Genomic DNA, 14,126 nt, shown 5'->3' on the forward strand with positions numbered 1-14,126 from the left:
CTCAGCTTCAATGACTTTCTTCAAGTTCTAGCCAAAATCCCATTTTCTACAGGAAACCATTCCCAATCCCTCTTAATTCCAGTCCATTTCCTCTGCTGATCATTTCCTATTTATCCTGTCCATAGCTTGTTTATACTTTATACATGGTTATTTTCATGTTGTCTCTCCCATTTGACTACAAGCTCCTTGAGGGCAAGGACCATTTTTTGCCTTTCTTTGTATCCCCTGCACTTAATTCAGTGCCTTACACATAGTAGGTGCTTAATAAAGGTTTACTGATTGAACTGCTTTCTGTCTCCCTTTTATTTAAATTATTTGCTATAAAGGATGGTATATTAGGCAAGAGACAAGGAAAGAATGTCTTTTGAAATGAAGATAATATGAAAACAAAAGATACCAATGAAAACTAAAAATAAAGAAAATTTAAGGCAATGACTGTCTTGAAGGAAAAATAATAATTATGCAAGAGAAACAGCATATGAAGGTAGATACACAAATGGGAAAGGACTCAACCCAGTAATGTAGTATAACAAAGGATAACTTAAAGTCAGGGCTTCATTAGTATCAATACAATTTCTTGAGGGGAGAGACCACAGGATTTGGGGGGCTGGGGTTTTCTGGCCTCTCTTTGTATCCCCAGCACTCAGCATAGTGATGGCCTTTAGTAAATGCTTCACGAATGCTTGATGAGTGACTGCTTGGAGAGATCTAGCAGAAGACCCCCAGCATGCTGAATAGACTCCCAGTGGAAGATTTACAGGATAATATGGCATGTTGGTGCGTTGGGAAAGGTAGGGGGAATAATGGTCTTCCCTCTTCTTAAATGAGTACCTTTCATGGGGGAATTGGCAGTACAGGAGAAAATGAAAAACCATTCTTCTACAAAAACTTCTGAGTATCTAAAACTAAATTTATTGGGATGAAATAATCAGCTGGTTCTTGGTTGGGACATAGCTTTAATTTGCCCCAGCTCTATGCAACTTCCTGTTTAGGGCGCATCCTCCTCAGACCTGGCAGAAGTCTATGGCTTCAGGCACATGGCCAATCCCTGCTTACATAACTGTTAACAGCAGGAACACAGGTCCTTGGAATTTCATAGTAGCCTGAAGGTGAGGCGTTGGTCTTTATTTCTATAAAAGAAGGAATCTCATTTTTCTCAAGTTGGTTATAAAGCTCCTTTCAGTTTTCCTTGCTTTTAATTTCTACTCCAAATGAGGCTCAGAGAATCAAAGTTCAAATTTAGCAGTCCTTAGACCTACATCTTTGAAAGAACATTACTGTCTGCCCGGGTCCAGAATGGGAACCTTAGAAAGGTGCTTAGGCTAAATTCTCATAATTTTTATCAAATAATGTGGAGCTAGAGACAAACCAATCCTAGTATCATAACATAATAGGAGTAGATCCAGGTCCACCAGATTGGTAAAGCTAACAAAAAAGGAAAAGGACAAATACTGGAGGGACTGAAGGAAAATAGGTAAGTTAAAGCACTGTCAGTGGAGCTGTGCACTGGTTCAGCCATCCTGGAATACAAATTGGATCTAAGCCCAAAAATCTATTAAACTCTGAACCAGCAATCTCCACTATAATTTCTATATCTCACAAAAATAAAAGAAAGAGGAAAAGAACCCGTATGTACAAAAATATTTATAGCAGCTCTTTCTGTAGGGGCAAAAAATTGGAAACTAAGGGAGCACCCATTAATTGGTGAATGATTCTACAAATTATGGTATAAACATGATTAAATCCTATTATGCTATAAGAAATGATGATGAGAATGGTTTCAAAAAAACTCGAGAGACATGTATGAACTGATACAGAGGGAAGTGAGCAGAACCAAGGGAACAATTTACAGCAATTAACAGCAAAGATATTAAATATCTTTGTAAAGAAATCAACTTTGAAAGACTCAGAAACTCTAATCAATACAATGACCCACCACAATTCCATAGGACTTACAATGAAACACGTTATCAACCACCAGATACAGAACTGATGGACTCAAAGTGCAGACTGAAGCATGTTTTTTCTTGTTTTCCTTTTCTTTTGAAACACAGCTAATCAGCTCTTTTAGTGGTGACAAAGAACTAGAAATTGAGGGGATGCATATCAACTGGGGAATAGCTGAAAAACTTGTTGTATATGATTGTGATGGAATACGATTGTGCTATAAGAAATGACAAGCAGGATGCTCTCAGAAAAATCTGGAAAGACTTACATGAAATGATGCAAAATGAAATTAATAGAACCAGGAGAACATTATATACAGTGAGAGTAATATTGTATGATGATCATCTGTAAATAATTTAGCTATTCTCAGCAATACAATGATCCAAAACAATTCTTAAGGACTTAGGATGGAAAATGCTATCCATTTCCAGAAAAAGAACTGATGGAGTCTAAATGCAGATTAAAAGCACACTTTTTCTTCATTTTTATTGGGATTTTATCTATGTTTTCTTTCACAGAATGACTTACATGGAAGTATGTTTTACATGGCTACACATGTATAACCTATGTCAAATTCCCTGCCTTCTCAATGAAGGGGAGGAACTGGGGAAGGGAGATAATTTGAAATTCAAAATTTGAAAAAAAAGTTAAAACTTTTTATATGTAATTGGTGAAAAATAATTTTTTTAAAAAAGAAACATAGCTAATGCAGAAATTTGTTGTGCATGACTATACATACTTGTAATGAGTTCTGCTTTTCTTGCCTTCTCACTGGGTGAAGAAATGGGTAGGGAGAGAATTTGGAACAGAAAAAAAAAGAATTAGAAGTCTCTGTGCTTTAAAGCAAATAAAATTTTTTTTAAAAAAGAAAAGATAAAAGGGATAGTTTCAGAAAAACCTGGGAAGACTTGTATGAACTGATGCAGAGTGAGGTAAATATAACCAAAAGAATTATTTATACAATAACACTAATACTGTAAAAACAAACAACTCTGAAAGACTTAGGAACTCTGATAAACACAATGACCAACTACAATTTCAGCAGATTCATGGTGAAACATGCTATCCGTCTCTAGATAGAGTGCTGATGGACTCAGAATATAGACTGAAACATTTTTTTAGAGGGAATGTGAATTTTTTTTTCTTGGCTATACATATTTGTAACAAGTTTTTCTTGCTTTCTCAAAGGGCAGGCGGATGGGAGGAGAGGATTTAAAACTAAAAACAAATAAAAGCTGCATTAAAATAAAGTTTCTTTAAAAAAAATCATAGGTGTAGAGCTTAATGGAATCTTAGATAGTAACCCTCTCATTTTACAGATGGGGAAATTAAGGCCTACAGAAGTTAAGGGTCTTGTGCAAAGTTACACAGGTAGTGACAGAGAAAGGATTTGAACCCAGAAATCACATTAAGATGACACATCAAGCAGATACAGGAATACATTTTAGCTTTTTTGCTTGGAGGAGGAGGGAGGAAGAGGGCATATTCTCCATTCTTGGATTGCTCAGCAAAAGAAAAAAAACTTAAACAAAAATTAAATGCATACAAACGTGTATATGATGTATAGGTGGGAGTGATATCATTAGACCCTATTTTTTTAATGTTTAACTTAGAAAAGAAGAGATGCCACTGAGAATTATTCCCTCAGCTGACTGTCTTAGAAAGCAGAAAGATTATTGTCAACCATTCCTTTAAGGCAATTACCTTAAATATTTAAAAATTTAATATGGAAAAGAAAAGGAAGTCAGGTCTCATGGATCTGGAATGCAAAGGGAGTTGTTTTGAGAACAGATAGGATAGCCTTTGAATGCAAATCCCTACATCTCTCTAGAGTTGATCATTTAAAGCCACACAAAACTTATTTTAATGTTTTATGTACTGGGGTTCCCTGTATCTCCGAGACAGATAATCAGAAAAGTTTTTCAGAGTTAAGAAAAGGGCAAATGAATACACATGGATGAGAGTCACACAAGTATGGATGGCTTGAGGGCCTATGCTGTTGCCAGGAGTACCAACATCTATGAAATCACAGATCCATCCAAGCATCAAAGTAAATTATTAATCTAGATAAAAAGTAAAAGGAGACTTATGACAACATAAAGTTTTATAGGTCTCCATCACAGAAAACCAATGTCATAAAGAGACTTCTTGGAAGAAGATGGAGCAGGTTATAACCAAGCCAAGTTTTTCATCACTTTCTTCAAAAAACAATACACATGCTTCCATCAAATATTTTTTAAAACTTACACAAATTTTTTTTAAAATATCAAAAAATTAAAACCCATCAAAAAAGATAATGAGCAAACAAAAGACAGTCTCTAATATATAACATATGAATATAAAGAAAGATTACAAAATAATACTAGCAAAGCAAAAAACACTAGAAAAAATACTAAAATAGAAATAACACAAGAAATTGTAAGTTCAAATACATAATAAGTGGAAGGTAGGCTCTGATGTTGTTTAAAAGATTATGAAATAAGGGGCAGCTAAGTGGCGCAGTGGATACGGCACCGGCCCTGAAATCAGGAAGACCTGAGTACAAATCCGACCTCAGACCAAACACTTGACACTTACTAGCTGTGTGACCCTGGGCAAGTCACTTAACCCCAATTGCCAATCAATCAATCAATAAGTGAGTAAGTGAATAAATAAATAAATAAATAGATAGATAAACAAATAGATAAACAAATGAATGAATAGATAGATAAATAAATGCCTATAAAATAAGAGCAGCAAAAGGTACTTGAGAATATTTACAGAAATAGAAATAACATAAGAAATCCCAAGATAAGATGTATAATTGACAATTCGAATTTAAGGAAGAATTTAAAATGGCAAAAAAAGGAGTGAGAAGAGAATTTAAAAAGCAACTTAGTGCAATTTAAAAAAACACCAGAAGAAAATTAGGTTCTTTTTCCTACACTCCCTTTCCTACCTATAGCAAGAACACTGGGGCGAGGGCAGAGGGAGCTAGAAGGGGTGAGGAAACAGTGAATCGTTATCTTTTCTGAAATTCTTGAGAGAATATTTAAATACAGTTAGAAGGTAGCATGGGTCTAAGAGAAGCTAGCGGCATGCAGCACATCATAGATAATCCATTATGCATTACCTATTTGTTTTTAATGATTATATAAAACAACCAAAAAAGCAAAACACTGCATATGATATCTAAATATATCTGTTTCCATGGGAAGCTGGCTTCTTTTATGCCAAAGTCACATGAAAGGGCTCAATGAAATATAATAGATTCAGGGAAGAGGAACATTTTTACCCAGTAGGGGTTCAGAACTATTTAAATTAAGTAACTTTATTCTCTGAGCACTACATAGAGCTTGGCAGTTTCCTGGTCCTCCCCCTAAAAGTGGTGGAATGTAGAGCTGCCAAGGTGAGCATGGGACTTCCCCCAAGGCATGGCACTTTTTGGTGAAGATCAGGTTCATGACTAGCAATGCCACTTGTGGTCCAAAATGAATACTATTTAGCCATAAAGACCAATATGCCTCCAGGGACCACAGACTTGTAGCTAGAAAGACCTTGGAGGTCATCTAGTACAAACCCCTTCCTTGTGTAGATGAGGAAAATGAAGCACAGACAGGTTGAGTCACTTGCCCAAGATCCCACAGGTAGTAAATCTCAGAACCAACATTTGCTTGCACATCCTTAGACTCTAAATCTAGTACACTTTTCATCACGTTGGTTTTGATTTAACTCATTTTCTTTGAAGGCTCACTGAGGAAGGGATAATTACTGTCATTGAATAACAACAGACATCCAGAAAGGGAAGAAAAAAAGGCAGGAAGGGAAGGAATGAGAAGACAACATGCCCATACTGAGTCAATGATTTCATCTATATCATACACAGTGTTGATGAAGAAGCAGACATAAACCGAAAAAGACACATAGGTTTAGGAGCCAAAAGGCCTGAAATCTAATTCTAACTGCAGCAACTATGGGACACTGCACACTGAGACCCTGGCCAAGTCATTAGCTTCTTGTGTCAGACCATATAAAGCTGAATTAACCCATAAGCCTATGTAAACATCTATATTTCACTCCTACCAATTATTAATATATACAGTGATTCCCTCATACTTTTTAGCAAAGTAGCTCTTGCACTCTAACTGGCTAGCTGGGCTGGGAGTGTGCTCAAGAACTGCTACCAGGGAGAGGGCAAAGGAAAATCCCATGGTTCCAAAGGCACAATCTTCAGAAAATTTGATGGTTGCCAGTAGTGAATCCTTGGGAACCTTCTGTTTGGGGATGCCTAGGGAGCATTTCATCATAAGCATTCAAAATCAAATAGCTTTGGTTTTACTCCCACCTCCATAGATAAAACACCACATTTCAAACTGAATTATAACATGCTTCCATATTGACTGGCTCCCTCCTTAAGTGCTGCCCTTGCTTTGCTGTCTCTCACACAAGCTTCCATCATGACATGCAATCTGACACAATTTCTGTTACAGATTAGGATGTCAATCTAGAGGGAGCAATTAAGGCCTATTCTCAGAGTGGATGATCCAGAAGGGCCCACAGGCTATTGGAATTCCCATTCCTGCACTTTTATAAATGTCTGAGAGGCAATTAGATGTCAACTCAACTCCCCTGAGGTGTTAGGACAAGTGAAAAACTTCATTCTACCACTAATTTCCCCAACTTGACAGAGGATGATTATTCTAATTATGAAATGATTTTTTTTCTTTTTAAAATTGCTAACATATTCCTCAGGAATCACATACTTACCTGACGCTATGACTGTGCCAGCCCAAAGTGTATTCTCTATACTTAAGCTCTCATTGATGGAAGGGTCACTGTCTTCCTGATAAAGATCAAGATGGAGACACATTTATTTGTCAACCTCACAAAATTCCTAGGTTCCCCTCACCCCTGCCCCATACTATATCTAGAGCTATGAAAGAAGGTACATTGAAATCATGAGAGAAAACTTTAAACTTGTCATCATTCTTCTCTTCTCTTTGCAGGTATCACAAAATTAAATTCAACTAACATTTATTTAATCACTTTCTGGTTAGATGCTGGACATGGTTTTAGGTGCTAGGGATACAAAAAAAACCCAAATCTCTGTCTTCGAGGTGCTTATATGCTACTGGGAGCAGGGGGTAGGGCTGAACAAGGATGCAGATAAGAAAGTATAAGGTAATTTGAGGAGGGAAAGAAAAGGACTGGGCCAAACAGTTTTGTTTAGGAGTTGGCCCCTGAGGAGTTATGTAGGATATTTTCTTGAAGAAAGCTAGAGATTCTAAAAGAGAGGTAGAAGTGCTTCCATTCCAAGTATCTGATACAGCCTTAACTTAGAGATGAGAGATACAACATAGAGTCTGGGGAACAGCTAGTAAATTTGTGTGGCTAGAATGTAAAGTACAAGAAATACAAAATAAGTCTGGACAAATAGCTTGCAGCCAGATTGTAAGGGGCTTCATATGTTGGTTTGAGGTATTTGTATTTATCCTGAAAGCAACAAAAAATCACAGAAGATTTTTGAGCAGGGGAATGATATGGTCAGACCCATGTCTTATGAAAATTATTCTGGCAGCTACATGGAGGATGAAATAGAGAGAGAAGGGACTAGAGACAGGAAATCCAATTAGAAAGCTACTGCAATAGGATGTGTGAGTTTAAAGAACGTGATGGATCAAAGAGATATTGCAGAGAGATAATCAACAAGACCTGTCAACTGATTAGGCCTGGGGAGTTAAGGATGACTTGCAGGGGAGCTGTCTTTATAAGAATGATAACTTAATCCACGGGAGCAGATGAGACAACCAAAGAATTTTGGAGACAGAGCCTTGAGGTGCACTCACATTCAGCAAGGAGAGGATGGTGACTCAACAAAAGGGAATTCAGATAGGGATAAGGAAAATTCAGAGAGAGCAGTGCCCCAAAAGCCAGAGGAGAAGTGTAGGGAGAGGGAATGGCTGACAATATCTAAAGCAGCTGAGAGATCAAGGAAGTTGAGACTGAAAGGGGAATCTGATTTAGCAGTTAAGAATAATCAACATCATCACTGCTAGAATTTATACAGAACTTCAAGGTTTGCAAAGTGTTCTACAAATATCTCATTTTGTTCTCCCAACAACCATGGAAAGCAGGTGCTATTATCATCCCCAGTTTGCAGGGAACTGAAGAAACTGAGGCAAACAGCAATTAAGTGACTTGCCCCAGTAAATGTCTGAGGCCAAACCTGAACTCAGTGTTCTGTTCATTATGCCACCTAGCTGCCCTTATAACTGGTAATCTTCAGGAAAGCAGTTTCTGTAGCAGCTGGAGGGGGGAATGAAAATCAGTTTACAAAGGGACACAAATGAGTGGGAGTTGAGGAAGTGAAGGCAACAAGTGTAGCTGATTTCTTCCTAAGAATCTGACTGTGACAGGGAGAAGAAATACAGGATGATTGCTGGAGGTTAGGATGGCAGAGTCAAATGAACATTTTTTTTAAGAATGAGGGAGAACTGGGAACATTTGTAGGCACAGGAGCTAATAGATAAGAAGAAAATGAAAGATACAATAATTGAAAGGGTAAGCTCCTAGACATGGTGGGAGAGGGTAGGGCACAAGTAAATAGGTTAGCCTTGGCAATGAGAAAGGCACCTCCTTCCTCTGAAGCCATTTGCCGTTAGCTTCTCCATCTCCCCTATACCATAAAGCTCCCACTGTCATCCCCTCTCCTTTCTTCCTCTGATCCAGTCTTTCTTTTCTTGACAATGTAGGAGACAAGATCCTCAGCTACTCAGGTTTTAGACAGTGGAAGACAGAAGTACAGTACAGAGGGTCTGAGGGGAGAGAAGGAAGTTTACATTAGCAGAAACACAGATATCTAGGAAAAAGGGCAATGAGTTGTAAAGCAATGCCTGACACTAGCAGCAGAAGAAAAAATAAATAAACTATGATCACAAGGTACTGAGAATTTTCAAGTTTGGTCTCACACATACAATGATATTCCAGTGACCTATCTTGCATTTTACAAAACAGGCTGCATCATAGTGCAGCTCTCTCCTGCTTCTCCTTTTAAACTACCTGACCTCTCATTTTTGGCCTCCTTTGTTGGACCAAAGAGTCTAGACTCCAAGAGAAGGAAGGTCCATGGACACCATCTTGTCCAGATCCCTTCATTTTATAGGAAACTAAGGCCCTGAAAGGGAAAAATGAATTGCAAATAGTAAGCAGCAGCAGAAGTAGGATTGCAATCCAGATGCCTCTGACTCCAAATCCAGTGGTCTCTCCCACAGTACCACCAAACATTATGAAAGCCAGTTGTTGTAATTTAAGAGGTATACCCCATTTACTTCACAAGAAGCCCAAGTAAAGCACAGTGTCAGAAACCATTTAAGGATAAAAGAGAAAAGAGATCAAATGAAAGCAGCAAAAGGGGTGGATGCCCCTAGACCCCTGAGACAAGAAGATCACAACACTTGAGCAATGAACGTGCTTTTAAGTTTCCTGGCAGATAAACTGAAAAAGGAAGCATAGGTTTTGTTTCGACAACAGAAAGAAAATTCATCTGTAGATACAAAATTGATCCTTGAACAAGAAATCAAGAAGGAATTTATTGGGCGGGTCCTTACATAAAGGATACAGAATGACATTATGATAGGATCATCATTCAAGTGAGAAGAAATCAAGGCCAAGAGAAGTGACTCGCTCATGGTAAGAGACTAGTAAAGAAAAGAGCCTAGACTTCAACTGAGGCCATCTGTTTCCAAATCTGGGGTTCTTTCACTACCCTTCTACTTCAATCACAGCTTTATAAAAGGTACAGACTCTTCTATCTCCTTTCTATAAAGACAGCAGACATAACATAAACATGCCATTTAGTGGGGAGAGCCCTGGGATTAGAATCAAGGGACCTGAGTTCCAGGGTCTATCTCCACCACTGACAGAGGTATGTATGAACTTGGATAAGTCATTTCCAACCTTTTTTCCGCTGTAGAATAAAGGGGTTGGATTAGATGATCTCTAAAGCCTCTTCTAGTTCTAAAAAGTTCTTAGATTCAAAGAGCCAACGCAATATTGATGCTCAGTTATAACGCCATGAGAATCTTCATGAATAAGTAGCTAACACAGCTACGTAGATCGATTTATTCAAGTGCCAGAAGTCTCCAATGAGTCATGGACAGGTAACACCAGCTTTGTCAAATCAAATCAACAAGCATTTCAGTACTATATGCCAGGCACTATGACCTGGTTAGGTGAAAAGTCACAACTTCTCAGCAATCTAAAACTGTAAATTACAAAAAAGTTGCTGGCCTGAAAGGACAGGAGTTCCTATATCAAGGAAGTTCCCTATAGCAATGAAATCAGAGTTCTAGTCTCTATCCCTATCTCTATTTCCATATATCCCATCCCATTCTTGCATGCACGCAAAGACAATACCATTATCAATATCAAAGTACATTCATAAGATTTTTGAGGGTTTTTTCACATACGTATTTTTAAAAAAACTTACCCTTGTAAAAGTCCCCACAAAGTTATGGATGTCAATATTTGGTTCTTCTGCATAGACATAGGATCGAATTTGAAGAAGGTCCTTTTAAATAGACAAAGAATGAAATCTTAACAACAAAAACTCTATGTTCATTAGCTAATAGTTCAAAGAATACTTCATTTTATTAAAGAATTTGTTTGCTTTATAACAAGTATTCATTTCAAAATGTTAGGGAAATCTGAACTGATTTTTTTTAAAATCTTGCCACTTACTTAACAAGACCTGCTTTCTACAAAATTTTAAAAGTGATCCAAAAAAATATCTTGTTCTTATGGGATAACATTGGACCTGGATCCATGACTTCACTGGGACAAGGAATTCCTAATGAATTTGTTCCATGAATGCAGATTCACACTTATTCTGAAACTTCTAATCTTATAGTTACCTGGACAGTGCTGGAACGTTAAGTAACTTGCCCAGGGTCAATTAGCCAGAAATGTGTCAGAGGCAAATCTCAAATCCAGATCTTTCTAACTCTGAGGCCAACTCTCCATCTACTACACTGCACTGCCCGCTTCCTCACGATGCCTAAGTTTAATAGCTACGTCTTGAATGCATTGCATATCTTGGAATAACTGAATTTCATAATCTTAGAACTGGATGGGAAACTGGAAGACTGCATCTGAAGGACAATCCCCTCTACAATATTCATGATGAATGGCAACGCAGGCTTTGCTTCAAGACTTCTGGCAAGGTAGAACTCACCATCTTCCAAGGCAGCCCATTCCATTTCTAGAAAGCTCTAGCTCTTATTAAGCTCATCCAGAACATAAATCTACATGTCACAGGCACATCTATGCTCTAGGACCAGGCCCAACATGCCCCCTCCTCCATATGATAATCTTTCAAACACCTGAAGCCAGCTATCACACCCCATCTCCCAACCTAGCCAGGTTCTGTGCATCTAAACCAGCATAGAGAACTTTGGTCTAAAGCTATTTTTATGGCATTCCACTGTGCATACCAAATAAAGGGGTTTTCCCCCTCTATCTCTTCCCCTTGCCCTCCTACTCTTTCTTCTTTTCCTCTCTAGCTCCTTTACTGTGTTAGGTTTTCACAATGACAGTGCTGTTGACTTAGAAATGTTACCAGTGCCTAATGCAAACAATTCAGATAGGTGGAGTTTTCTCCTGTTTAAAAGGTCTCCCTCACTTCCTTTAGTAGCTTGTTCAAATGTTTAAACACTCTTATCATCAGGTAGCTCTTTACATCACATCTAGGTGGTCCCTAAAATCTCAAAGTACACCTCAGATACTCTCTCTTTAAGGAAGATGGGGGTAATTTATGGGAAAACTGGAGGATGTTTCTTTTTTTTTTAATGAACTTTGCTTCCTTACAATGCACTAGATAAATATGAAATTGCTTTGTAAAGGCTGAAAGCAAGAGATAATACTCTTGTTCTGCTCCCCTCCCACTCATTCCCAGCCCTATCACCTGCCAAAAAGATTTTTTTCGCAATCCTGTGCTCTACAAGACATGGATATCATTGTTTCTTCCCTAGAAATGACAGGTTCTTTTAGTTGACCTGAGAATTTTTTATTTAAAAAAAAAGTCACGGGACAGCTAGGTGGTGCAGTGGATAGAGAACCGGCCCTGAAGTTGGGAGGACCTGAGTTCAAATCCTGCTTCAGACCAAACACTTGACACTTACTAGCTGTGTGACCCTGGGCAAGCCACTTAACCCCAATTGCCTAAAAAAAAAAAAGTCACAAAAATGATGCTATTTGGTTCTTAAAGTTTTCATGAATCAATAATAACCTAACTGAACAAATGAAAGCATTAAAGATAATGGTACTGATACTATATAGACTTGCCAAGTCCTAAAAAGTATAATATAAAAGATTGTGATACTGAATTGGAAGAACACACTGTTCAGTGTTATCTTTCTGTACAGAAGCTTGCTGACTCATTGCAAGCTACTCTGTAATCTTTCAACATAGGATTCTGGGGAGGTAAAGGGGGGAAGGAGGGAGGAAAGAAGAAGAAAAGGGAAAGGAGAGGGAAAAGAAGGAAAGGGAAAGGGAAAGAGAAGAAAAGGAAATGAGATAAAAGGAAAAAGAAGAGGGAAGAAGAGAGAGGGTAAGGAAGAGAGAAAGTACTAAGGAGAAGGGAAGGGGACGGGGAGGAAAGGGAAAAGAGATAGAAGGAAAGTAGAGGTAGAGGATGGAAGGGTAGAGGATGGGAAGAGTAGAAGTAAGGAAGAGGAGAAGAGGGGATAATGAAGGAGATGGTAAGAGAGAGGAAAGGGGATAAGAGAGAGAACAGAGAATAAAGGTGAGAAAGTCAAAGGTGGGAGACAATACAGATTGAGAAGTAATAAAACGAAGAGAGAAAGAAATACTCACAGCAGCAGTGGGTAATCTTTGTGTACAAGCCACAGGCAAGCGGAGCTTCCAGTCTGTCTCCCCATCTAACTGGTCAGTCCTCAAGAAGCAAGACCCTATGAAATTTCCACATATTTCATATTCTTTTTCAACTTAAGAATCACTTCATCAAGCAACAAACATGCTATTTATCATAAGGAATGCCACTAAGCAGCCTCAGGAACAGACCTCAAGTTCTAGTGCCATTCAAAGACCACAGTCATTAGACCACCACACAGCATCCCACTCTCACCGCCAATGAGCTGCTCCCCCCCCCATCACTAGATTTTGAGGGTAGTAAGACTTGCCACCACAGTAGTGTAACCAGAAAACCAGACTCATTTTTGCCACTAACAGTTTGTGGTACAGCAGAATACAGTGTAGTTTCAGCACACCCAAGTCAAACAAAAGTTGCCATGAAGCATTGATTTGTCACAATTGGTTAAAGGATATGACAGCAAAGGTTGAGGATGAATTCTTTGAAAACAAAGGACTCATTCTGTAGTCATGCACTGAATATTTAATAGCATATTCTACAGGCAGCCTTTGTGCAGTCAATACTGAATTGGATATCAAAGTCAAGAAGACTTGGGTTCAAAATTTATCTCAGAAACTTAGCTGTGTGACTCTGGGAAAATAATCTAACCCCTCTGAACTTCAGTCTCCTCATCTTAATGAGGATAATAACAGCATCTACTCCACAGAATTACGAAGATCAAATGAAATATGATTTATTCATGGCTAATATGCAAATATGCTTTGCATGATTTCACATGTATAATGAGTATCATACTGCTTGCCTTCTCAATGAGTGGGGGAGGGAGAGAAGCTGGAACTCAAAATTTTAAAAATGAATATTAACAAAAAAACTACTGTTTATAAAGCACTTCAAAAACTTTAAAGCATTATATATAAAGGGAACTTCCAGATGAGGATACTCCCTGTACCAATGCAGATCTACACAATTCCCTGTAATTTGTAGTCTTATAAAGCTACTTAGGGCACTGAGAGATTAAGCGACTTGCCCAGACTCACAGGGCTAATCAGTGGCAAAGGTACAATTTAAGCCCAGGGCTTCCTGGGTGGGAGGCTACTCCTCTTCTCCATTACCCCACACTGCTTCTCTTGTACCTGTATTGCACAGAGGAGTCAATGTTCATCATTAAGAAGAGATAACTAGCTATGTGTATACACACACAATGGCCCAAAAGTCTTAGTCCAATTTTAAGCTAAAAACTAGCATTTCTAGGACCCAGTGTGTGTGTGTGTGTGTGTGTGTGTGTGTGTGTGTGTGTGTATACACATGTTAC

At 38.3% G+C, this 14,126-nt stretch overlaps 1 protein-coding gene across 1 annotated transcript in view; it reads right to left on the reverse strand.

The window, feature by feature from the left end:
* ATP9A (ATPase phospholipid transporting 9A) overlaps positions 1-14,126 on the reverse strand; it is a 165,092-nt gene that overhangs the window by 89,103 nt on the left and 61,863 nt on the right. The window contains exons 7-9 of the mRNA XM_020984234.2: positions 12,799-12,893; positions 10,415-10,495; positions 6,694-6,769 (exon numbers count right to left, since the gene is read on the reverse strand). Coding sequence (XP_020839893.1) covers positions 6,694-6,769; positions 10,415-10,495; positions 12,799-12,893 — 252 coding nt within the window. The remainder of the gene's footprint in view (positions 1-6,693; positions 6,770-10,414; positions 10,496-12,798; positions 12,894-14,126) is intronic.

Source organism: Phascolarctos cinereus, unplaced genomic scaffold, assembly GCF_003287225.1.
Source record: "Phascolarctos cinereus isolate Bilbo 61053 unplaced genomic scaffold, phaCin_HiC Scaffold_2;HRSCAF=192, whole genome shotgun sequence".
Classification (NCBI taxonomy): domain Eukaryota; kingdom Metazoa; phylum Chordata; class Mammalia; order Diprotodontia; family Phascolarctidae; genus Phascolarctos; species Phascolarctos cinereus.